The sequence below is a fragment of the Pongo abelii genome, chromosome 16 (genome assembly GCF_028885655.2).
Source record: "Pongo abelii isolate AG06213 chromosome 16, NHGRI_mPonAbe1-v2.0_pri, whole genome shotgun sequence".
Lineage (NCBI taxonomy): Eukaryota > Metazoa > Chordata > Mammalia > Primates > Hominidae > Pongo > Pongo abelii.
This window is the reverse complement of record NC_072001.2, coordinates 22,454,426-22,482,366: the sequence shown is the minus strand read 5'-3', so window position 1 is coordinate 22,482,366 and position 27,941 is coordinate 22,454,426. Positions and strand designations below refer to the sequence as shown.

The following is a 27,941-nucleotide window of genomic DNA, read 5'->3' as shown; positions in this document are numbered from 1 at the left end:
GATCATAGCTCACTGCAGCACTGAACTCCTGGGCTGAAGTGATCCTCCTGCCTCAGCTACCTGAGTAGCTGGACTACAGGCATACACCACTGTGTCCCACTAATTTTTGTATTTTTTGTAGAGACAAGGTCTCACTATGTTGCCCAGGCTGGTCTTGAACTCCTGAGCTCAAGTGATCCTCCTGCTTCAGACTACCAAAATGCTAGGATTACAAGGTGTAAGCCACCACACTTGGCCAACATATTTGTTTTCAAAGGATGGTTACTAGTTACCACAAGAAAAATAGGGAAGGCTGGGGCACAGTGGCTCACACCTGTATCCTCAGCACTTTGGGAGGCCAAGGCAGGAGGATCACCTGAGGTCAGGAGTTCGAGACCAGCCTGGCCAACACGGTGAAACCCCTTGTCTTCTAAAAATACAAAAATTAGCCAGGCATGGTGGCATGCACCTCTAATCTCAGCTACTCAAGAGGCTGAAGGAGAATCACTTGAAATCAGGAGGCGGAGGCTGCAGTGAGCCAAGATCGTGCCATTGCACTCCAGCCTGGGTGATAGAGCAAGACTCCATCTCAAAAAAAAAAAAAAAAAAATAGAGAAGATTTGTTAGTAGTCTGTGAGTTCCACAATCATGTCAAGCATATTAAAAATTCCTCAAATTCCTAACTACCTTTTCCTGTCTTTTTTGAAAAGAGGATTTATCTTCATCAGAATTTTTCTTTACATTTAAAACACCTGCATCTTCAGTTGCCTCATCATCCGGTGAAGCAAAGGTCACTCTTTTCAAGCTTTCTTTACCTTGTTTACTGTCTTCACTTTCTTCCAGGTCATCATCTCCATCCCTGCACTACCAAAACTCTTACAAAAAGAAATATACTGCTTTCCATTAGAAAAACAAAAGGAAACATATTTTCCCTTAATAAAGTTCTTCTTTTATATGCCTAATGCCACCAAATGCTCAGAACTTCCAAAATCATTCAGGTATGGAGGAAGAGAAGGTATCATTTAAGTGACATGCTATGTAAGAAACAGAACAAAAAGTGTCCAATATATAGAAAATAAATTATTCATCAATCTATAATACAAACCTTCTATCTCACAAAAATAACAGGATATTTTGGGCACAAAACCAAATCAAAGTTCCTGGTAAGAAAGGTTTGATTGCTACTGCCAGTAATATTTTTCTTCATTAAATGATCTCTAATGTCCCTTTAAATCCAGACTTTCCTCTGGCTATCTTGAGAATATCTGATAGGAGAGAATCTAACTTCTTAAAACAAACATATGTGAAAACCACAAGTACCAATACATGATTGGGCAATTCCAGCTAACAATGTAAAGGATGGTTCAAAATACATTTCAGAAATGCTTAGTTCTTCTGCTGCTTCTTCAGCAATTTCATCATCTTGTTTGAACCAGATCATCATCGTGATCACTTGCTATATCTTCATCACTTTCAACTGGATCAAAAAAATCTTTGTACTTCATATTTCTGGAACTTTTATCTGACAAAAATAAAAAGTTTTTAAAACTATTAACTAGGAATAGAAAAATACATCATTAACACATGCACATATATTTGTGTGTGTATACTGTATGTCTACATTACTTTCTAACTTAATAACACTACAAACCAAAAATAGTTATTAGGTGAAATTGGCAACTAAGAACATTACCATAAAACTGTTATAAGAACAACTGGAACACAAACTGAATGGAAGTACAGATTCATTTATAACTGATAAGATAGAGCACAACATTTCTTAGCTTCAAATCTTCTAACCACAATTACATCTCTCCTAGAAAAACAGAACAAAAGCTAATTTGAGGAGGAGGAAAGTGCTCTCTCCTCTCTCAAAACTTTACCTGAAGTTTTTTACTTCCAAACAGTCCCCCTTCATCTTCATCAGAATCAGTATCTTCAGAAAAATCAGTATCTGCCACCTCATCATCATCTTTTCGTTCCTCTTCTTTTTCTCTGTTTTCTAAACAGGCCTCCATTTCAGAGAGTTGGAAGAATTTCTCATCTACTATGGACTTTTCTCTTGGTTTTCCATGTCCTTTGCTTTGCACCTTGCTCTGCTGTTCCAATTTGTTGATATCAAAGTCAAGATCAGAATCCTCATCACTGAGAACTGGGCTTTTCCTCAGATCGAATTTGCTTGAGTTTTCTGTTTTGTTTGGTTTTTTCGAGACAGAGTCTTGCTCTGTCACTCAGGCTGGAGTGCAGTGGCATGATCTCGGCTCACTGTAAGCTCTGCCTCCTGGGTTCACGCCATTCTCCTGTCTCAGCCTCCCAATTAGCTGCGACTACAGGTGCCCACCACCACGCCAGGCTAAATTTTTTTTTGTATTTTTAGTAAAGATGGGGTTTCACCATGTTAGCCAGGATGGTCTCGATCTCCTGACCTCATGATCCACCCGACTCAGCCTCCCAAAGTGCTGGGATTACAGGTGTGAGCCACCGCACCTGGCCTCAGTTTCACCTTCTTTAACATGTAAGGGCATAAATAAATGTGAATGCCTAATCCAAATTCATTCCTCTCCAAAAAGCATCCAACTCTGGCCGGGCGTTGTGGCTCATGCCTGTAATCCCAGTACTTTGGAAGGCCGAGGCGGGCAGATCATCTGAGGTAAGGAGTTCGAGACCAGCCTGACCAACATGGTGAAACCCCATCTCTACTAAAAATAAAAAATTAGCCAGGCGTGGTGGTGTGTCTGTAATCCCAGCTACTCAGGAGGCTGAGGAAGGAGAATCACTTGAACCCAGCAGGCAGAGGTTGCAGTGAGCCTAGATCGCACCATTGCACTGCAGCCTGGGCAACAGAGCAAAACTCCATCTCAAAAAGAAAAAGCATCCAACTCTCTGAAAGTTGGTTTTGAAGGAGGCTTCTCTCCTACTCATACCCAGGCCCTGCCCCTGAGGACCCCTCATCCCTAAAAGGTGAGGCGTCCAATCATCTGGGAGGAAAAACAGCTTCAATTGCTGCCCAGCCCTACAACCCAGTTCTTTTGTTAACTCTTTGTTCTGTGATCTTTGTCACTCCATCTCTTTAAAAGCTGTGTGCTGTGGGGTTTTTTTTCTTTGTTTTTATTTTTGTTTTTGTTTATGACAGGGTCTCACTCTGCCACCCAGGCTGGAGTGCAGTTGTCTGATCTAGCTCACCGCAACCTCTGCCTCCTGGGCTCAAGCAATCTTCCCACCTCAGCCTCCTGAGTAGCTGGGACTATACGTGCATGCCACCACACCCAGCTAATTTTTGTATTTTTTATTGTAGAGATGGGGTCTCGCATGTTATCCAGGTTGGTCTCAAACTCCCGGGCTCAAGCAATCCTCCTGCCTTGGCCTCCCAAAGTGCTGCGATTATAGGCAGGGATTATGGCTGGCAATAGCTGTGATCTTTATGGGTTGGGAAGAACATGAAGAAAATAGAGGCTTGCTTGGCTGGCTAGATCTTGGGAGATTTTGTTGCCATCCTAGGTCTTGGGCCTCTCTTACCTGGAGCTGCTGCAGATATTTCAGTCACAGCTCACAATCCTGATTTCAGGTCTCCCCTCCCCCATCACAAGACAACCGGGAGCTTTATTAGAAAGCCTAAGCCTGACATTGTGATCTGTACCCCGTGCCTCCCCTGGGAGCCTCCACCCTCCACTGGCCTCTGTTTGTGACATTCACCTTGATGTCTGAGTGCCAAGTTCCTCCCTTTTGGTGTCCCGCAGCAACAAATCAGATGAATACCAAAAATTACATAATTCCTAGGAGCCAACCAGGGGAAAAGTGAAGGCCAACCATCCAAGGAAAAAGGGTATAGATTATCTATCACCCCTGGTTCAAGTTAATTAAAGAAATGCAGGCTGATCATGGACTCAAATACAGCCTGATCCAGAAGTGCGGGGGAAAAAATGCCAGCTCCAGCAGCTTTGTCCTTAGACCCTGAGGTGGAAGCAAAGTTCACATCTACTGTCTCCATTCTGATGGAGGCCACCTGTGGTCGGCGGGTGCATTGGTTCGCTCTGCGCATGCATGAATATAGCCTCAAGATCTTCCCAGGCTTCCCACCCATCCTTCCTGCAGAGGTCACTATATGTTTGGATAGATTCCAGGGTGTCGTGGGGCCACGTTTGCCAATGGGTGGGGTGGGGGGGCACTACCATGAAAAGGTTCTGCACTTGGGGCCCTCAGGGGTACCCCTGTCTCCATGAGCCTGCTTTGGCAGGACAGGCTGATCCTGCTGTGCTAAGCCTGGTCATCTCACTTCCACTCCTATTCTGGGCCAAGCACTTCTGGTGCCTCAGGCTCCTGCCCTCTGCCAGCCTGTGGGTGGTACGATTCTGAGGTCCACGTTGGGTTAGAGCAGTAGATCTCAGCCAGGAGACACTGTCACAACTAGGGAGAAGGTGCTGCTGGTATCTAGTGGGTCGAGACCAGAGATGCTACTAAACATGCTCCAATGCATGGGACAGCCCTCAGAACAAAGGTCTATCTAGTCCCAAACGTCAAAGAGAAGCCCTGGCTTAGGGGAAGGGGTGTCCTCCCGAGAGCACGGCTTTAGGCTTTCAGCCCCTCTAAGAATGATGGTTCTTGCTTTTTTTCTCCATCTCTCATTGGCCCAGATGTAGGGGAGGGAAGAGTTACACCAGGGTAGGATCCAAGTACTCCTGAACCTCTAAGCCAAATGTGGTTCTCCAATTAGCACAATTTCCCCTAAAAATGCAGTCTGAAATGGAATGGGTGAGAAACATGCTTCCTTCCATCTTCTAGTACGTTGGCTGTAAAACTCATCTTAAAAATATGACAAGGCATTCATTGTAGCACTGTTCATAACTGAAAAAGATTTTTTAAAACCCTAAATGTCTACTTATAAGGGCCAGATAAATTATGATGCATTCATGCAATGAAATTATATGCAGTTGTTGAAAGACTGAGGTAGCTCTAAATATAATGATATGAAACAATCTCCAAGACATATTATTAAGAATACCAAGGCCAGGCATGGTGGCTCACACCTGTAATCCCAGCACTTTGGGAGGCCCAGGTGAGAAGATGGCTTAAGCTCAGGAGTCTGAGACCAGCCTGGGCAACATAGTGAGATCACATCTCTACAAAAATAAAAAATGTAGCCAGACATGATGGTGCACAGCTATGGTCTCTGCTACTTGGGAGGCTGAGGTGGGAGGATCGTTTGGGTCCGTGAGGTCGAGGATGCAGTGAGCTATGATTGTGCCACTGTTCTCCAGCTTGGGTGACAGAGCAAGACCCTGTCTCAAGAAAGAAAGAGGATGTGGCCGGGCACGGTGACTCACGCCTGTAATCCCAGCACTTTGGGATTAGCCAGGTGTGGTGGTGGGTGCCTGTAATCCCAGCTACTCGGGAGGCTGAGGCAAGAGAATTGCTTGAACCTGGGAGGCAAAGGTTGCAGTTAGCCGAGATCGTGCCATTGCACTCCAGCCTAGGCAACGAGTGAAACTCTATCTCAAAACAAAACAAAAACAAAAACAAAACAACAATGACAACAGCAACAAAAAAAGATTGTGTGTTTTAAAAAAAGAAAAGAAAAAGAGTATCCATAATATATTATTACAGAAAAAAAATGAAGCTGAAAAAAATAAAAATAAAGAAAGTTGCAGAACAATGTGATTTGGGGGAAAATTTGCATGCAAATGCAAATAAATTTGCAAAGAAAGAAGACTAGAAGGATACACGCAAAAGCATTCATACTGGCTACATCTGAGGAGTGGAAGTAGAGGTGGGAGTGGGAGTGCACTTTTGCTTTGTGCAAGTCTATAATGCTTGATTTCTCTTTCAACAAATGTATGTATTCCTTTTGTCATAAAAAGAAATTAATCGGCCAGGCACAGTGGCTCATGCCTGTAAACTCAGCACTTTGGGAGGCCGAGGTGGAAAGATCACCTGAGCTCAGGAGTTTGAAACCCGCCTGGCCAACATGATGAAACCCCATCTCTACTAAAAATACAAAATTAGCTGGGCATGGTGGCACGTGCCTGTAGTCCCAGCTACTCGGGAGGCTGAGGCAAGAGAATCATTTGAACCAGGGAGGTGGAGGTTGCAGTGAGCCGGGATTGTACCATTGCACTCCAGCCTGGGCAAAAAAAGCAAAACTCTCTCTCTCAAAAAAAAAAAAAAAAAAAAAAAAAGGAAAGAAAGAAAACAACTAATAACAGCTGCAACCTTAAAGCATGAGAAACCAGAGCGGGAACCACTAGGTCAGTTAGTCTTGGAGGACAACGATACACATTAAACACAGTGTTGGAGGGCCACTGTGGTGAGACGTGAGAATAATGAACAAATAGTGCCTGCGGCACTAAAGGCTCTGGCTGATTTAGAAGGAAATGGGATAAACTGAGTCAAACACAAAGCAGAAAAGAGGGAACTCCCTTCCATATGCAATTGATCTCAGGACATCATTGAGTCTACAGCCTGGCTGGAAGTCACCCCCATTGGGATAGACGTCAATGTGGCCCCTGGGCATGTAAATACCAGTGCTCAAGCTGAAGGAATGCATGTAGGTGTGGGGGACATCCACAAAATCTGCATCATCAGGGGAGAGCCTCTTGTGGAAGTCTGTCCCTTCAGAAAATTAGCCAGGGGTAGTGGCGGGCGCCTGTATTCCCAGCTACTCGGGAAGCTGAGGCAGGAGAATGGCGTGAACCCAGCGGGCGGAGCTTGCAGAGAGCCGAGATCTCGCCACTGCACTCCAGCCTGGGTGAAAGAGTGAGACTCCGTCTCAAAAAAAAAAAAAAAATTCCTTCAGAGATAAAAATAATTTCTTATGTTTTTACCAGATTGTTGCAGCCTAGTCAAGCTGCTGTAACAAAATACATCAGCTGGGTGACTGGGTGGCTTATAAACGACAGAAATGTATTTCTCACAGTCCTGGGAGCTAGGAAATCCAAAATCAAGGCGCAGGCATGTGCAGCATCTGGTGAGGGCCCATTTTCCCACAGATAATGCCTTCTCCCTGCGTCCTCATGAGGTGGAAGAAACAAAGGAGCTTTCCTGGGCCTGTTTTATAAGTGCACTAATTACATAAGAGGTTCTTTCACCTCCCAAAGACCTCACCTCCTAATACCATATCTATATGAGTTTTAGTACCTAATTTACACTTAATATGAAATTTCAGGGAGCACAAACATTCAGGCCATAGTATATATATCAATATCATTTTTTGTATCTTCTCTATTTAATATTTATAATCAGTATTGAACATCACAATGGCTCTCATTTCCATTTTCTTCTGTCTCAAATCTTCTTTATTGTGACATTTTTGATCATTTGTATTTGATTTTTTACTTCTCTTCAAATAATCCTATTTTCTTATATAAAAAGTTGGTTGCTCCATTCTCCCCTCATTAATTTTGTTTGTAACATACTAACCTTACTCAGTGCTGTAAGATAAACGCAGCTTTCTTAACTGGACCATCAAATAGGCTACCTCTTGTAAATAACTATAAAGCTGTTCATACAAGGTCTAAAACATAATTCAATTTGAAAAAATTAAAAATAGGTATTAAATATCTATCCAAAAAAGAAAAGTATAACCTAATATTTTTATGAATTTTGAATCTAAAATTAAATGCTGGTCAATAATGAATTTTTTTATTGTGAAACAAAATATTTAATGAAGGTGTTTTACTGTGATATATATTATTTATAATTTGATAGCCCTTACTCTAGTAAAATGCACAGTGGATTAATAGTTCAGAAACCGAGGGATGTTTTCAGTTTCTGCTATTATTCAGCTATTTCACTTTGGGAGTCACCTACATCTCCAGGTCTAGTGCTTTTCCAGTGGCTTGAGTAGGAAGACAGCCTGGATTATGTCTTGGCACCCTCAAAAGCAATGAGACAATGAAGACTGTCAATGCAAATATAATATTTATCTGTTTATGGAATCCCTTTGTTATTTGCTTTTATATTTGGATATCTCACTTATACTAGAAATCAATAAAATAATGAACTGCCACTCTGAAGATTCAGAAATCAATCTTCTTTCTGACAAGTATAAAACTACTCCATGTAATCCATTTTGTGCTTCATTTTCTTTGTTTGCTTTTCAAATAATTACAAAGCTTTCTACTAAGAAATGTTCTCTTTCACATCCCCTTGAAACGGAGATGTTGAGTAAGTCTTTGAGATACCCAGGACTCTAATGGAATGGCAGCTGTTCGATATATTGTAGGGTTGGTTGAGTAATTAAATAAAACATTAATTTTTTTTTACATTTTATTTTACCTAGTACTGTTGCAGAAGTAGGGGGTGGTTATACAAAGAGACTTATGAGCCGGCCTCCTGCCTTTTAATCACTCACATTCTAATAGAAAGAACCCACAGATATTTAAGCATGCTTGAAAAATCATGGAAGACTCTGTGTAGAAGGCAATGTGTGAGTTATCAAAAAGCCAATTAGCATATAATCCATTTAAGACAGAATGGCCATTTCAGGAAGAGGCTATAATGTAAGCATTGCACAAATGACTCAGGTGAGAATAACACCAGAAGACATATAAATAGCTTTGCATGTCAGGGGCATGGGGATAAGTAGGAGATATGATGAGAGGAGATGGAGGGAACAAATCATTAATGACATTTTATATCTTGCTAAAGTTATTGAATTTTATCCTGGGGATTTTAGGTGGAGAAGTGACCCTACCAGGAGTATGTCTGAAAAACATTCTTGTATCAGCAGCATGAAGGATAGATCTGACAGGAATCTGAAGCAGGATGAACATTTAATAGATGAGAGAGATGCATAGAGCAGCAAAGACAGTGCACATTAGTGAGTCTTCAAAAATGTTTATTGAGTTGAAATGAATGGAAGACGTTTGTTGAAACTTTCCTTTCTCACGTCTTATTTTTAGAAAATGTCAATAATAGCTCTTCATTGGGTTGCTTCAAAGTTACTCAGCTGAACCCCAGTGAGGGTGTGAGATAGTTGGAGTCTGGGTGAATGACCCATGTCATCACAGGTGCTTCAAAAATGTCATCAAACATTCATCTACAGATGGCCCCGTTGTTCTGCATGGTCTTTACAGGTCCTGAGTCTTATGCTGCAGTCTGATGCACAAAATAGTATTCTGCTTTTTGCAATGAAATCAATATGCACCTTAATTATTCCCTTCATGTTTGGACAAAGGACATGTCAGCAGGGATTGCGCTGACTTTGGTTGTCATGCACACTCCTTGGTTGCTAACTCTGTTTAAAGATTTTGTTTATTTTTGCGTCTGTGTCATTTTCAGAAAGTTTTGCCAATAAAATAAATCATTTAGAAGTTTCCTCAATAATTCTCAAAGTTAGGCTATACCAAAGAAGAAGCTGCTTTCTGATAATTAAAAGCTGACTGCAACATTTTAATTTTTAAAACATTTTCACATTTTTATAAATGTGTCATCATAACACTGTCATATAAATAAAAAGAAATATAATTTTTCCCATGTTGGAAATGAATGGTTTAAAGATTGACTTTGGAGGAGTGGGTAAAAAAGTGCTTGGTTCAAAAGGAAAAAAAAATCTCACCACTAAATATCACTATTTCAATATCCATAGTACATTTATTGGTGGTAATATTTTGTTAGTTTGGCTTTGGCAATAAAAAATATTATACACATAAAATATTTTATCTTTTATATCCATATGTTTCCAAGCCTCATATTCTAAAAAGCCTAAAAACAATGACAAGCCCAGTAACACTGATGACCTTGGCAAGCAGAGTGTAGCCTCTTATGTAGCATTTTACATTAAAACAAATCAGGGACCCCAAATAAATGATTAAATCTGGATACGGTGCAAAAAATGTACAGAACTGGTCTGAAGCAACTTATTATCCTAAAAATGTAACGAAGATTTCAAAAACTTCATATCAAAAACTCTCATGGTACAATTGGAAGAGGATTCTATTGTTAGGATGAGGCAATTTTAGTAGCAAAACAAGTGGAAGTTACTGAAAAATTGATTGACCTTAATTAGTGATAAAAAGTGATAATTTTTTTACTTAATAAAAATTCCTTAATCACATTTGGTGAATACTAGGTAACCAATGCATTCTGTAAACTGAGAAAGAAAGGGAAGAACTCTAGCATTCATCCTAATATTCTTATACAACTGCAACTAAATAATTGATGAAATATTTTTTAAATTAAGAATTCCAGCTGATAAAGAAAAAAAGATTAATAGAATTGTAGTATCAACATATTGCACCACGAATGAAATTGTAGACACAAAAAATTATTATCAATGGCTGCCCAAAATTACGAGAAATGCTGCAGAAGATTAGGCTAACACTTGAACCCACTGTCAATATTAGCATTTTTAAAAAATGGAAAGGAAAGTGTACACAGTATTTACATTATAGGAAATACAAATATTTCACTATAAATCCTATAAAATAATTCAATATATTTCTTTAATAATAAGAGAAGCAAGAAGTAGCAAGAGGGAGTTTGCTACCTGGGAAGGGAAGGTGTTAAATGACATGGGAAGTGAGGTGTGGTATGTCAACCAGCTGACAAAGTTCAAGACCCAAATATGTCAGAAGGCTCTAGGTAGCAACAATGGATAAAAGACTGTTCCATGAATAGGACATAGACTGAGACTAAGCATACATTTTGTGTGTGTATGTGTGCTCTGGGTTGTAATGGAGAAGTCTGGAAGTTCAAGATTTCAGCAGCATAGTTACTGAGGGAATAGATGAGCTATGGAGGCTGCCTACCTGAGATGTGTTAGGCCACATACATCCAAAAGCATAGAGATCTCAATCAAAATTAAAGCAATTTGTCTAAATTGGGGAGAAAAATAAGATTAGGTAATTGCCTCATAACTGTATATTTCAAGAGCAAAGTTTTGGAATCAGTTATATAGAATCAGTTTATATATATATATTTTTTTATATATATATTTTTTATATATATATATATATACACACACAAACACACACATACATATACATATAGTGGAGATATGTGTCTATAGAAGTATCTATCTATCTACCTATATTCAAGTTTGAAGATCTATATGTCCAAGTTCTAACATTATATAGCAGTATGTTCTTGGATTATTTACTTCATTTCACTGAGGGTATTTCTCAGCTGTTTAAGGAGAACAAACTGTATATATCACAGTAGAGTTGTGATGGTTAAATAAGATATTATATAAAAATGAATATTAAAATATATGTCATATTTTAGATACTCAATATTTTCAATAGAGAATAGAAAGCTACTTATTTGCTTGTGCCGGGGAAAAATAAGAGGAAGAAAAATAGGGAAAACATACACTCTGAGAAATGATAGGGAAGACTTGAAAGGAATAACTTCAGTGTTACAGGAATGAAATTGGAGGCTCTTGGTTTATGGTTGTCACTCCTTGGTTTATGGCAATAAAGGAACAATGTTGGAAACCAGAAATCCACATTGGATAACATAGATTTGGGGTCCGGGCAAGATACAACAACATGTGTATTGGTACAGAGTTTTCCAAATATATTGAGGGCAACTGGGACGATGATTGTGCCCAGTGTTTCCCAATCTTCTTTTATTATCACTCCTCTCCCTACCAGGATCCCTTTTAGATGCTTTTATAAAATCACCACCATTCTCTCATGAAATTAAATTTTAACAATGAAGATCTTGTCCTATAGTGTTAAACTGCGGAGACCCAAAGTGTTGTAATTTTTTTTGTTGTTGTTGAGACAGAGTCTCAATCTGTCACCCAGGCTGGAGTGCAGTGGCATCATCTCCGCTCACTGCAAGCTCCACCTCCCAGGTTCATGCCATTCTCCTGCCTCAGCCCCGAGTAGCTGGGACTACAGGTGCCCGCCACCACGACCGGCTAATTTTTTGTATTTTTAGTAGAGATGGGTTTTCACCGTGTTAGCCAGGATGGTCTCCATCTCCTGACCTCGTGACTCACCCGCCTTGGCCTCCCAAAGCGCTAGGATTACAGGCGTGAGCCACCGCGCCCGGCCCAAACTATTGTAATTCTAAAGAATATTTTCTCCCTCAAGAGCCAATCGTAACCGCATTGTGGACAATAATATCCTTTTGAGAATGCCTGACTCAGTCTAGCAAGATTTTAACCACGTAGGGTTCTTGAGAAGGAATGAAGACTGAGGAGATTAGAGAAGTAAGAAGTATCCAGATGTTAGGAAAACTGATGAGTTAATATATATGAAGGGTTTGGGGTCTCCGTGGGTAAAGACTCAGTGTTAGAAGTGGAGGCATTTTCAGGAAATAGAGAGTAACTTAGTTTAAAAACAAAGGAAGGCAGAAGCTCAAGATAGGGGGAAAAGTGTGAGAAGGCACCTTTACTATACTATGGAAGATATGAATATAAGAGGGTAACATAAATTAATTTCTAGGAAGGGAAGGATGCTTTTGAATTGTTCATATTAATCTTACATTCTAGCTGTATAAATTCACATAGGATGTATATTTAGGTAATGATAATGCTGATGTGTTCATTTTCAAGATTTTCAAGGACTGCGTGGAATAGGATGCTGATATGGGCTGCCACATCGTAAACAAGCTGGATTATTCCTCCTTGCCAGTTTAAAACAACCCACTGGGTTTTCAGGGAACACAGTCAAATCTTAGGAAACAAAAAAATACATTTCTCTCCATGTGTACATTCATGAATATTTACTGTTTTATTCCACTGTCTTGATTCAGGTCATATAAATATAATTTAATTTTTAGCTTTTACCTGAAAATCATGAGAATTATTTGCATGTCAATCATTTTATAATCATAAAATATTTCAGAAATAGACTTAGCAAACAATCATAAACGACATTTATTTTTCTCATTGTAGCAGCAGTTACTTCCTGATCCTTTATTTTATATATTTTATAATGGCGTTATGATAGATTTTGATTTCTAGGCACATTTCCAGACTTTGTCAGTTCCTGATATTAACGAACAACTCATTGCACATGCTTTAGTATATTCTGAAATGACAATCTACTGAAGATAACGACTTAGATTGCATGTCTTTCCTTTTCACTAGACAATTTTAGACTTTGGAATTTCTGAAAATGCAGCAGAAGTACTTAGATCCACAGGACAAAACCATACCTGGGCCTAGTTTGTACCCACTGCTAGAGGCCAAGGCTGTACAAATAAGCAATGTTTGGGGCTGGACCAATGCGACATGTTTACTGTGCAACAATGATGAATGCATGTTGTTTCAGTCAGGAGACAGAGATGCTCTCTAATCTTTTTTTTCTTAGCTTAAAAAAACTAAAGATGAAATTTGCTGAGGGATATGCGGAACGTAGGAGAGAAACCTCAAGAAGTTTCTCTTTTGATTATCAGATTTCATTCCATTCTAACAGTGGGGAGCAATTAGTCATAAAGAAAAAGACACAAGGGTGGTAATGACAGTTGAAAAGAGTAGCAACAATTAAAATTATCCATATGCAATAACTCTGTGTGTGTGCATGAATGGTTGTGCGTGTGTGTGTGTGTGCACGTCTGTGTGAGGGATAAAGAGTAATATGCTTATATGTGCTAATTGCATTATTGTGCATGTATGCATATTTTATAATTAATTATCAATCTCCAATGGGGTGGAGTGGGTAAAACAACCTGGTATCTACATTTTATTTCAGGAATATGACTGCTATTTCATAAAGAAGATTTATTTCTTACATAATTTTACAAGAACGTTTAGTAGTCATAACAAATTCTGAGTGAAACATGTCAGTTTGATTTAAATTGGAGCTAATGGAAGTTCTGTGTTTGTTACATAAGATAGCGATTGTTATTGCAGCAGGTTTCTGTCAAGAATTTATCCTTTTAAATTTTAACGATTATTTTTCTACATAGTGGTCATTTATTTGCTGCCACCAATTTAATATTTCTAAAACAAATTTCAAAATTATATATATATTAATAATTTCAAATCAGTTACTACTAAACCTATTAGAGTAAAAGCATGTATCATCTATTGTAATGAATTAATTATAGCAGATATAGAAACATTTGGTTGTAGTCCTGTTCCCTTTAGTCCTCCTTTCTGGTCTAATTTGCCCTTAACGTTTTCTCTGTTTTTCCTTTCTGCCTTGATCCTCCACTTGCATCTATTTATCCTTCTTTTTCATCATCCTCTCGCCTCTTCAGTATTCACTACTATGCTTCTTTCCTTTTTCTTCTCATCACTGTTGTTATTTCTTGCTTTGTGTACACTTTCTATTCCTCATACTTTTTTCCACTTCTATGTCACTTTTATTCAACACTGTCCGCTCTTCTTTCTCCATTCTTGATGTTATTCCCTCATAAAATGGAAAGACCTTAGGCAAAGACAATGACTTTTAAAATTTGCATTTCCCATACTTTGCAAAATGTTTGGGGCATACATACTGGTAAATATTGACTAACATTTTCTAATAATGTATTGCTAAATTTGGGAGTAGGAAGTTTTAATATCTAATTCACGCCAGCACTGTGCAAGATACTAAGAAATTTATTATCATAAAACTGTAACATCATTTTGCTAACCACAAATTTATTCACTGTATATCATATCTCCATAGTTTGAACACATTCCTGCTGCCAGATTTATTCATAACAAATGTATGTCTCCCTAGTTCAATTCAGCTGTTCTCTGAAAATTAATTCAGAAAAAAATTGGTTAGAATCTTGGCCTCTGATACATTCTTCTATCAAAAATATCAATCCCACTACTAGTAACTGCTACTTTTATATCTGCATTTTGACTTTGTACTTGCTGAGTGTCATTACTATCAGTCACAGAGCTGTGTTCTGTATATAGCAGTCTTGCTAAAGATTACTTTGTTTTGGGTTTATGCACCAAATAGGATTCATCTCCTACAAGGTTCTCAAACAAGAGCATATCGAGATAAAGAACAAAAATTTTAGACCAAGAGCAAAGCTGAAGTAAAAGCTTGATTGAAAAATATGCCTTAGGGTAATTTACACCTGTAATCCCACCATTTTGGAAGGTGGAGTGGGCAGATTACTTGAACCTAGGAGTACGAGACTAACCATGGCAAATGGTGAAACCCCATCTCTACAAAAAACACAAAAAATAATCAGGCATGGTGACACTAGCCTGTGGTCCCAGCCACTTGGGAGGCTGAGGTAAGAGGAGCACTTGAGCCCAGAAGATTGAGGCTTCAGTGAGCCTGAGCCATAATCCACCACTGCACTCCAGCCTGGGCATTGGAGTCAGAGCCTGTCTCAAAAATGAAAAAGTAAAATATGCCTTGGTAACAAAGTTAACACTAATATCCTACCTCCTAATGCAAAATGTAGACCTTTGAACTCACACATCCAGTTTTATCTGAAAAAAATAAGATAGCCATTTCTAGATCTTCATAGAAGTCCACAACCCTCATCCAGTTACTCAATTACAAAAAAACAAAAACAAAAAACAAACAAAAAACCACAAATAAAATAACACAGTGAAAGTCAAGATATGAGCAAGCACATGGTCACACTTCCTCTGCATGACAAATACTGGAGTAGCATAGTAGATAAAATCAGTCATCTCTAAGTTAGCCTTTTGATAGATTTCAAGAATGGCATCTGAAAAAGAAATTACTCCAAACATAACATATCCCAGAGAGGATATTTTAAAATCTGCATTCCAGCAGCTATAACTGCCTGCTAAAACCAGAAGCTATAACTGAGCCTGTACTAATTAAGGAGAATTTGGCAGAAAAAAAAATATGTACTCTTTTTGAACCTGACCTTATCATTGAGATATGACATGCATGGGGACTTATGGGAAATTTGAATTAATCAGTAAGCTCATGGCATTTACTTGGTGGTATCAAGCAGGTTATTCCAGCAAGACATCAGTGATTTGATATCAAGGGCAGGAAATGGCTGGAGTTATATAGAAAAAAATAATGGAGACTAGTGAGGCTGATGACTCTTTGAACTGTAGAAACACAGAATTATAAAGATGTACTCTCTGATAACAGTGAGAAACTATCGAACGTTTCTGTGCCAAGATCCCTTTAAGGTTCTAGTTAGAAGGCAAAATCATGCAAGGGACACATTATCCAAACAGAAACATAGAGAACCAGAGCAAAGAAGAAACCTAGTTTTATAAAAAAATTGAAACTTGAGGTCAGAATGTAGGTATCAGGATAAAAAAAAAATGAAATGGGATGCACAATCACAACTGTGATAATAATTTTAATAATCTTTAAAATACTGGATTAGAATTACAAAAACACACCATGCTTAACGTTATTATAAACCAAAGAAATCAAATTTAACTGCTTATACATAGTAGCTAAATAATGTTCTTGTTGTGCAGAAAAGCAAAACTATAAAAGATTAATTCTGTCTTGAACAAAACAATCTGCTCTTTCCACAAGCCTACTGTATAACCTCTGTAGGGATCTACTGTCCATCGGCTTCCTTCCCCGTATGTTCCCTAGAGTGTAGGAGTATGTTTGATGTGGTTACCCAGGGGATTTTATTTTTCATGTGGTCACATGAATCACCACACCTGCTTTAAACCCATTGCTACAATTTAAATGATCATGGTAGGAATGACACCTTCAGCTATCGTTTTTCTGTCACAACAGTCTGCCTTAACTTCCCTATATTGTGTCTTCCAGTCTTCTGGTCATCCACCTAAATCTACCCAAATTCCACTATGTCATCTGTTGCCTCCTTGACTGCTTTCTACGCTCTACATCCAGCTATTGTCTGTCACGATATTTTCTGGGTGTCATATTTCAGTGCTCATCTAGCTATTCAAATATTTTTTATTGCTGGTTCCACTGCCACATGGACCTTATTTTGGATTTTATTATGACCTCACAAAAAGGAGTCACTAATGAAAACTAATGAAAACACAATATATTTTCAATTTAATAAAATATTAATTTCTCAGAAAAAGCGTGTTTCCCTGGTTAGTATTTTTGAGTATTGGATTACTATGTATATAATATATATATTTATATGTGTTATGTATTACAGTTGACCCTTGAACAATGTGGGGATTAGGGGTGCTGATTTCCCACAAAGGCAAAAATCTGTGTATAATTTTTGTCTCCTGAAAAACTTAACTAATAGCCTACTGTTTACCAGAAGCCTTACCAGTAACATAAGCATTTGATGAACATATCTTTTAAATGTTCTATGCATTATGTACTGTATTCTAACAGTAAATTAAGCTAAAAATATAAAATTATTATTATAAGAAAGATAAAATATATTTACTATTTATGAAGTTGGTCACCATAATTTATTAATTCTTATTTTCTCATTGAGTAGGCTGAGGTGGAGGAAGGGGAGTGGTTGGTCTTGCTATCTCATGGGTAGCACAGGCAGATTTGTGGAGGCTATAGAAGGGAAGTCACGAGAAGCAGGCAAAGTTGGCCCAACTTTGTGAAAATACATAATAATTTCTGACTTTTTTGCTTTTTAATTTCTCTAAAAATGTTCCTATATGGTAAAAATCTGTCTTCCATCATGTTTCAGTCCCATATCAAAGAAGGTTCCTTATAGTAAGAGAAGTCAAAAGCAGTCTTGAATAATTGGAAACCTTTTGACCGATTGTCAAAAGTCAACTTGTTTTCTGGCATTGCTTATTTTACATCTTCCCCATCATCATTATCTGGCACTAGTTTAGAAACACTCATCTCTATCAAGTAATCTTCTGTTAATTCCTCTTGTGTGGTGTCTGTTAACTTTTGAATTTCTCCAAGACTCATATCTTGAAACCATTCATACTTCACCTTTTTTTGCTATATCCACAATCTCTTTTATTATGTCCTAGATTGGCTCTGCCAGAAATCCTGTGAAGTCAAGCACCGTTTTCTGGATACGGTTTTCTCCAGCAGCAATTTATTGTTTCAACCTTGATGGTTTTCATTGCTTTTCTGTAACAATGATGGCAAATTTAACAGTGTAATTCTTCCAGATGTTCTATCAGGGTTCTCTTCCATAGAGTTGAAAATTATTTCCATAGAGTGCCATGCATAATGAGCCTTAAAAGTCCTTATGACCTTTCACCTGCATTAAAAACCTGTTCAGGCAGATACCTTTTCTTTTCAATTATTTTTTATGGCATCTGGGTACTCATCTGCTGCCTTTTGGTTGATAGGAGCTGCTTCTCCTGTTATGTAGACAATTTTAGGCCAAACTTTTTTTTCTAAAATTATCAAACCATCCTTTGCTGGCAATAAATTTTCCAGCTTTGATACTTCATCTTCCTTTTGATTTAAGTTCCATATAATGGTTAGTTTTTTCTTGAATTATATTAGAGTCTATTGGTATGTTTTCCTTATAACAATCCTATGCTAACATAAGAGCTGCATTTTTCTATACTAGCATAAGGGTATGAGATAAAAAATGTATTTCATGAAAAGTGCAAGGTTTCTGTACCTGCTAGCATAGCTGCAGCAGTTTTTTTTCTTACATTGACAATGGTGCTTACACTAGTTTCATTTATTTGAAATGATGGGCAACTGTAGCTGCAGACCTCAATCTTTGGTATGTACCAAGCAATTCGACTTTTTCTTGTAATGCCATGGCTTTTTCATGCTTCTGTGGAGCACTTCTAGCATCAATGGCGGCACTGCATATAGGTCCCCTGTGTTATTCAAAGTCTATGATATTGCACTAAACACAGTGAAAAATAACAGAAGAACTGTGAGAGAACACTTTTTACTTGAATACACAATTTACTGAAGAGATGAACTGTTCACTCGAAGTTGACTAGAGCCACACCATGTTTTTAGTGGATGCCTGCAACACAAACTCACCAAAATAGCAACAGGAGGTGGCTACAAAATCATTACAGTAGTACAAAATGTACTATAATTTTAGGCAATTATGTTTTAATACCGGATTTTTATGTTTGTTTTCGTTTCTCTTCATTGTGAATGGTGCCATGTATGGTCTGTAAGTTTTGTATAAATTTTGACATTTTATAATAAATTTGTGTGTATTTCATGATAGTAAATAATAAAATTGACTAGCATCTACATATATTTTATGCATTCATGAGCTACCTAACTTTTCATAAGTTGTATTGATAAATTATATTTTGTGCAGTTTGTCTGCAATTTTTTTCAAAATGTTGCAAATTTTCAAAACATTGTCCAGTATATTTATTGAAAAAATATGTATGTATAAGTGAAACTGTGCAGCTCAAACCCATGTTGTTCAAGGGTCAACTGTATTTATATATATTATGTATTTCCAATATATGTGTTTACATACATAAAACAATCAGGAATGTAAATATGATATCAGCATGCTTAATGTTTACTGACATTGAAAATCCTATTTCTAATCTTTCCAGCTACTTGTAAGAGAAATAAATTTAAGACTAAGTTAAATATTCTAAACCTCATATGGCAAAGCAAGATTTTCATTCCACTTCATCTCTTTTTCTGTTTCTGCTTGACTTTGAGGGGCGTAAAGACAAAGACTCCGTGAGCATGATTCATCAAGTTTTGCTATCAATGTGCTCAACATTTTAAATATCATACATATTTTTATGTATAGCAAAGACATTATATTGTATACATGATAAACATTTATTTATTTTTAAAAGCTCTACCTTAAAGAACCTCAAAGTTGAAATAGCACAGAGTGGGACTTAGTAGAAAACTGCTGTCAGTGCTCCAAGATGAAACCAAAATGGTGAAGTCCTCCAAAATGAAGCAGAATAATAACTGCTGTCAGTCTTCCAACTTTCATGAAGTCAAAACGGTGATGACGATTACAAGGACCTCAGAGTATTGAAGTTAGGAGTCTGGGTCAGGGCAGAGAAGATAAAAGACTAAAGCAAAGAAGACAGAAGAAGATAATGGAAGAAGGGGCTCTGGCCTGGCATCACCATCAAAGCTGGACAAACAGCATTTCATGGGAAAAGACGAGTATTTTTTTTCACCCTTTTCTGGAGTCTGGGAACATTGTGACCTTTTAGTAGTAAGAATGTATTTTTTCCTATAATGGGTTTATCTCTACACTCACTCAGACTATGCTGGCTTAACTACAGACTCAGGGATTTTTGCATCATTGGAAACAAAGTTCAAATTAAAGTTAGTGTAATAGCTATGTGCATAATGGATGTAATAATGATCCAAGAGTCTTATAAGAATATTCTCAGCATATTCAGGCTGAAAATGCAAGCAGAGCTGTGACCCTTACTTTTTTATGTTGAGTAAACAACATTGCCTCCAGTGCCTGGGAAGATTACAACTATAGATCAAAGCACAAAGAACACTGTTATGAATGTGAGGCACTTGTGAATTTCTACTATTAATACAAATTCAAAGAAAAATAAATAAAGACAGTATCTAAAATCATCTTCCCAGTGCCAGTCTTAGAATTTTCAATACAAATATGCATCCTTTTATAGAATGATGGGTACCTGAAAAGTCCTGTAAATTTTTACATTCAAAGGAATTGTACCACGTATTATATTTAAGAGAGAGATTATTGAAATTTGAAAGTGAATTACTGTGCAAAATGAAGAATTTTATTTTAAAGTAAATATTCACTTGAGCTTAGTTAACTTTTTTTTGTCTAAAGATTGCATTCTTTTTATTGCTGTAATGTTTTAAAGAAACTAAAATAAAAGATGCAGAATATTTTTAAAGTTAATTTTTATATACAGAACACGTTTCAAAAAGGGAAAGAGATTCCAAGTTTTAGGAAAGATGTAATAGAAATACTTCTCAGTGTTCTTCATGCTATGTACAGCTAAAATTGTAAAACAACATAAAAACGTGGAGAGAAGAAGGCAGACATGCTAAAGGCCTTGTGCCAGAAGAATTACATGAAGGTGAGTTCCACTGGGGTTTCTTTTCACTTCATTTTAACTGGACTGGATACTGGAGAAACTTACAACCTAGAAACAGCAAAGAGTCACACCAAGAAAAAAGAAAAGCTTGTCCTCTCTAGACAAAGGGCCAGGAAAGGAAGATCCTAGCAAGCAGTAAAATTTTTCAATAATGATACTTCTCTACTCCTACCCTAGCCATGAGAAAAACCTAAACCTGCATCTCCATCTATACACACATCAGCAAAGCCTGAGTGGAAAGCGAATACTTCCAACTTTGCATGACTATAAGAGGTGCCTGTCCCACTCCTTCCTCAAGTAGTGTGAGAAGGGGGTTATTGGAAAACCAGAAATTTCACCAACTCCAAAAAATAACATCTTCTACCCCACCCCCCAACCTTGTAGTGCCTTCAGAGGCACTAGGTACCTGGACTTCTACCACCACCAGGAGGTAATGAGAAACTTCTGCTGCCCTCTGTGGTGGTGGTGTAGGAAGATTAGTGGAAAGGTGGGACTTTCATCCTCTTCAGTGGATGAAGAGGACATGGGGCCTCTGTGTTCTTTTTCTGCAACTTCTTATGCATGTACAATTACTTAAAAATGCAAAGCTTCAATACTAAAAGAAACACAAGGAGGAAGAAAACACATTTAATGGTTGCTCAAATTTGATTTCCAATCATCTATTTCGCTCACAAACGCATGGAGCAGTAGAATATAATAGAGACCACAGAAGCAAACCCAAACTTATATGGTCCAGTAACTTTTGACAAGGGCAATAAGAGGTTACAATAGGTAAAACATAGTCTCTTCAATACATGGTTCTGGGAAAACTGGATTTCCACATGGAAACAGTAAAATTGGACCCATTTATTATACAAAACACAAAAAAAGTTAAAATGGACAAAAGATCTAAATGTAACACCAGAAACCATAAAACGTTTAGATGAGAATGCAGAGAAAAAGTTCCTTGTCAGCAGCCTTGGCAATGATTTTTTTTTGTTTGTGTTTTCGGATATCATATCAAAAGCTCAGGCTACATAAGCGTATTAGTCCGTTCTCACGCTGCTATGAAGGAATGCCCCAGACTGGGTAATTTACAACAGAAAGAGTTTTAATTGACTCAAAGTTCTGCACGGCTGGGGAGACCTCGGGAAATTTACAATCATGGCGGAAGGGGAAGCAAACACATCCTCCTTCACATTGCAGCAGGAGAAAGAAGTGCTGAGCGGAGGGGGAGAAGCCCCTCATAAAACTATCAGATCTCATGAGAACTCACTCACTATCAGAAAAACAGCATGGGGGTAACCACCCCCATGATTCAATTACCTCCCACTGGGTCCCTCCATGACATGCGGGGATTATGGGAACTACAATTCAAGATGGGATTTGGGTGGGGACGCAGCCAAACCATACCAATAAGCAATGCTATAAAAATAAAACATCAAATTCAAAAAGTTTCTTCAAAGCAAAGGAAACAACAAAATAAAATGGAAGCTAGGGATTTGGAAAATATTTGTCAACCACATATCTGAAAAAGGGTTAATACCTAAAATTTGTAAAGAATTCATGCAACTCAGAAAGACAAATACCCAATTAACAAATGGGCAAGGAGCCTAAAGAGACATTTCTCCAGAGAAGATACAAAAATGGCCAACAACTATATAATAAGCTGCTCGATATCATTAATCATCAGGGAGATGCATTCAAAACAACTATATGTTATCACCTCATCCTCTTTAGGATCAAAATATCAAGAGATAACAAACATTGGCAAAGGTATGGGGAAAAGGGACCCTTTGTATACTGTTGTATATTAAATGCAAATTATTATAGACATAATGGAAAACAGAATGGAAATTTTTAATTTAGTCTTAAAATAGGACTATCATATCATACCACCCCACTACTGGGTATATATCCAAAGAAAATGGTATCAGTATGCCAAAAGATGTTTACACTCCCATGTTAATTGCAACATTATTCACACTAGCTATGATATAGAATCAACATAATTGTTCATTAATAAATGAATACATAAAATGTGGTATATTTAATCAATGGAATATGATTCAACCTTTTTTTAAAAAAGAAAACCTCGTCATTTGTGACACATAGTGAACCTGAAAGACATTACGTTAAGTTAAATAAACCAGGCACAGAAAGACAAAGACCACATGATCTCATTTATATTTGGAATCTAAAAAAGTTGAACTCATAGAATTAGATAATAGAATGATGGTGCCCAGGGGCTGCAGATGGGGGTGCGGATGAGTGTTGGTGTGATGTTAATCAAAGGATACAAAATTTCAGTTAGGTAGAAGGAGTAAGTTCAAGAGATGTTTTGTACAACATAGGTCTATAGTTAATAACAATGCCTTGAATTCTTGAAAATTGCTAAGAAAAGAGATGTTAAGTGTTCTTGCCACCAAAAGTATATGAGGTAATGTATATGTTACTTAGCTATATGTAGCAATTTTATAATGTAAACATACTACAAAACATATTGTACACGATATATATAATTTTGTCAATTAAAAAATAGATGTTTATAAGTAAATAAGAAAAAGACTAAATCACATAAAATATATTAAACATGGATTAAACATGGCAATGTTTGAAATTATCATAGCTGCCTCACTATATATATTAATCTCCTCCTTTTTAAGAGGCCACATTAAATTTATTTCAAAAGAACATTGGCGATTTAGACCAAGCACATTTATAAAACTAGGACAATTAGTAGCAGGGAGATAACAATACATTTCTGGAAGATAGAAGGCAGATGGAAAGGTGGTAACTGATAATTCAGAGAAAAGTACCACAGCCTAAGTTTCTTATGGTATCTCAACATGTGAGGTAAAAGCCTTTCTGTGCTTTAGACACCCGAAATTCCCAGGTCTCAAAAATTCTGAGATAAATATTTGGGAAAAGGCAAATTTTAGGAATTTAAAACCATCCTTGAAAATGTAAAAACAATTTAGAATGGTGCTAAAGGCATACAATGCAATAGGAAGGTTTCAAGCAAGTAAGGATAGGACAAACATGAAATGGTAAACCTTGGGGGCAAAAATTCCTTCAAAATACCATTTTATTTCTTTTTCCACAGATAGGTTTTGAGAAAAAAGCAGATAAAAACTTGCACTCAGAGTTGAGACTGGAGAAATATATAATATAAATAAATTTATAATATAAATAAATATATAATATAATGTGAATTTAAATTACTTGATAAAAATCAGGATTTTTCTTTTCAGTTTTTACTTCATATTTGTATTTATTTTGTATTTGTTGATGCTCTGTTGTTAGGAACATATACATTTAAGATTGTTATGTTTTCTTAATGAATTTACACCATTTATAGTTTGGAATATTTCTCCTTATCTCTAGAAATAGTATTTTATCTGAAGTCTACTTCAGACTTTGTTTTTCCATGGTATATCATTTTCCAATCTTCTAATTAATATATCCATAACAGCCTTTCTTTACTTGGTACAAATGCAGCCCCCTTCTACAACATGACCTTCCTTATAATTATTTCTTATGCCCTGTGAATTATTACAAGCTTTCTCCATCCTAGCTGGTGGAAACAAAATGTTTCCTAGCCCTCTGGAAGCTCCAGTTGGTTTGTTGTGTGCTTCAAGGTGTGTCTTTCCATTATTCTAGAGAGATTCCTCACACATGTGTACATCAATCTTTGGTCTGATTCAGGGAAATGCCTCAGCACATCCCTTGAGCTGTCACTCTCTGTATCAGCGTCTTCCTCTTAGTACCCCACCCAGCAGTCTAGCCATCTTTGCCTTCCTGAACTTAATGCCCTCATCTCCACATATAAGCAGAAGAACACTGCTCCTCCTGGGTTCTCCCTACTTGTTCTGAGGCCTGACAATGATTTTGAATTTACTCTGTTTTCCTTCTCTCAGGTATCACAGTCCTGTGCTACCTAATGTTCCTTGTCTTAAAATATATCATTTTACATTTTTTGGGGGGAAGGTTCTAGTTGTATTTAGCATGACGGCAAATCTCATAAAAGTCAATCCTTCATGAAAGAAGGAGCTACCCAGTTATTTCTTAAACCATGAACAAATAGCCATAGATCAATAGTTATATGAAGAAAATCAGCATCTAGGAAGAAGAGAGGGAGGTCAATATATTTAGAAAGCTGAGGATAAAACAGAAGTAGATCAGTGCACAATGGATAATATTTAAGAAATTACTAATTTATTTTCTCAGTGTTATTGGAGAAGATACTGTATATAAAAAGATAGAAATGCCATAAAAAATAGAAACTATGCATCTCTGAGAAATTAAAACTATGATTTTAAATACAAACTAATGTGAAATGAGAGTAGTACTAAAGGAAATTCTCTAAAAATATAAAAATATGAAAAGGTATGTAAAACAGAGAAAAAATAAGAAACAAAAAGGTCTATAGTGAAACAGCTACATGTTGTGCTGCAACAAGAAAGATCGTAACTAGAAAACATAAGACAAAGATGCAACAGAATGTTGTGGTAGAGTCATGAACAAAATACAAAGTAAGTTAAAACATTATTAAAAATTGAAGTGAAAATAAAAACAACCCCAATTATAAATGACACTATGAATAACTCAAAAATGATGATTTGGCATTTCAAAAGCAAATGTGAACCTAAAATGCTAATTGGCTTCCTATTTATGTATTTACAAGATCAAGATCACTAAAAATATTTTGCATCAGTTTACAGAAAAAAATGCTTACAATAAATGAATACACATTCATATGTTTATAATAGATATGGTACAGCTCAGAATAGGATGAAAATGAAGGCAAATGTTAGAACAATGTACAGTCCTCCCTTGGTATCCATAGGGAATTGGTTTCAGGACTCCTTTGGATACTAAGATCCATGGATGCTCAAGTTCCTCATATAAAATGACATAGTATTGGCTGGGTGCGGTGGCTCACGCCTGTAATCCCAGCACTTTGGGAGGCCGAGGCAGGTGGATCACGAGGTCAGGAGATCGAGATCATCCTGGCTAACACGGTGAAACCCCATCTCTACTAAAAATACAAAAAAATTAGCCGGGCGTGGTAGCGGGTGCCTGTAGTCCCAGCTACTCGGGAGGCCGAGGCAGGAGAATGGTGTGAATCCGGGAGGCGGAGCTTACAGTGAACCGAGATCGCACCACTGCACTCCAGTCTGGGTGACAGGGCGAGACTCCGTCTCAAAAACAAAAAAAATAAATAAATAAAATGACATAGTATTTTCATATAACCTACGTACATTCTCCCATATGCGTTACATCATCTTTAGATTACTTATGATACCTACTTCAATATAAATGCATGTAAATAGCATACTGTATTTTTATCTGTATTTTTTACTGTATTGTTATTTTTTGTGTTTTTTTAAAAAATATTTTTGCTCTGTGGTTGGTTGAATTCACGGATGCAGAAGGTTATAGATACAAAGGGTCAAATATATACACGAATTTTTATTTTGTATAGCGAGTGATTGAGAAATTCAGAGTCATACGGGAAACACTGAAATTAGATTGAAAATACTTGTATTTTCTTTCTTTTTTTGCAGAGTTACATTTCATGTATTAAATTTTTATATGTTGGTCAACATAGCTTTGTTGGATTAATTTTGATTTTTAAAAAATATTGAAATATTCTCTGTCTTGATTAGTGATTGTAACAGCTTCATTGAGGTATAATAGATACATCAAAAAGCTGCACATATTTAATGTGTACAATGTGATGAGTTTGGACACTTGCATACACCCATGAAATCACCACCACAGGGATATAAACATCCATCACCTCCAAAAGCTTCCTCAGGTTCCTTTGTTTTCTTGATTGCTGTTGTTGTTTTGGTTTTGGGCTGTGTGTGTGTGTTGGTGTGTGTGTTGGTGTGTGCGTGTGTGTGTGTGTTTTAAGAACACAATATGAGTTCTACCTTCTCAAAAATTCTTTAAGTGCACAATAGAGCGTTGTTAACTTTGGATACTATGTTTTATGGAAGATGGCTAGTACTTATTCATCTTGCGTAACTGAAACTTCATACCCATTGAACAATAGCTCTGCATTTCTTTCTCTCAGCTCCTGGAAACCACCAATATACTCTCTGCTTCTATGAGTTTGATTATATTAGGTCTCATAAGTGAAATTATAAGCTTTTTGAGATTAGAAATATTAAGATTGATAAAAATATTATTTTCCAAATTCTTCCAGCTTACTCTCTCACATGCAAGCATTTTTCCTTATATGCAGTTGTTATGTTCTATAAAGTCACAGATAACACTGAATTAACAAATGTTGAAGGCTTACTCCTGGGAGAAACACAGGCTTAGATTTCTGTGAGTCTCTGGTCACATTTTACCAAGCAATCAACACATATCCTAGTTTTATGTCTATTTCTATTTAAAGACATGTTATTTAATCTATGTTAAAATACAGATTTATTTATATGAACTCAGCCAACAGCACTATATAAATTATGTCTGAACAAAGCTTGGCTAATTCATAGATTTTCTTCCTAAGACATATCAGCTGTTTTCCCTCAGAAAAACCAAGCAGCACTTCAGCATTATCTTTGGGAGATATTTAAATAGTGAAATCACCAAGAGAAAGGACAAAGTTGTGAAAAATATGGCACCAATTAGATCATGAAAGGGCCATTTCTTTACAATATAGAGTTGAAACAAACAGCTTTGGCTCATTTAATTTTAGCTGGGAACCTGTGCACAATGTGAATGAAAGTTTTTGCCACTCACCACTTGTCCACAAATGACCACAAAAGTGCTGCTAGTGTTAATTTTGAGGTTATAAATAAATTTTATGAAGTAGACAAATTTCCAAGGGATCCAAGATTAATGAGGATCAAATGATATTAAAAATTAAGAACAAATAAAACTTTTATATTAAAAGTTTTAAACTTACAGAGGTTTTACACTTACAGAGTTATGAATGTAAAAATGAACAAAAATGGTTTGTATAGAGGACTGAATTCTCAAATTGGGAATAAATTGCAAAATTTATTGCAAAATTGCAATAAATTGCAAAAAATTAAGAAGAAAACATTTGATGAAGATTGTTTTCTTTTTTTTTTTTTGAGACAGGGTCTTGCTCTGTTGCCCAGGCTGAGTGCCATGGTGCGACCCT

General features: G+C 36.9%; 1 protein-coding gene across 1 annotated transcript in view; it reads right to left on the bottom strand.

Moving 5' to 3' along the window:
- Window positions 1–1,753: 1,753 nt before the first annotated feature.
- Window positions 1,754–27,941, bottom strand: part of LOC134760191 (U3 small nucleolar ribonucleoprotein protein MPP10-like) — a 35,861-nt gene continuing 9,673 nt past the window's right edge. Inside the window, exon 2 of the mRNA XM_063716102.1 lies at window positions 1,754–2,167. Coding sequence (XP_063572172.1) covers window positions 1,851–2,167 — 317 coding nt within the window. The 3' untranslated portion in view covers window positions 1,754–1,850. The remainder of the gene's footprint in view (window positions 2,168–27,941) is intronic.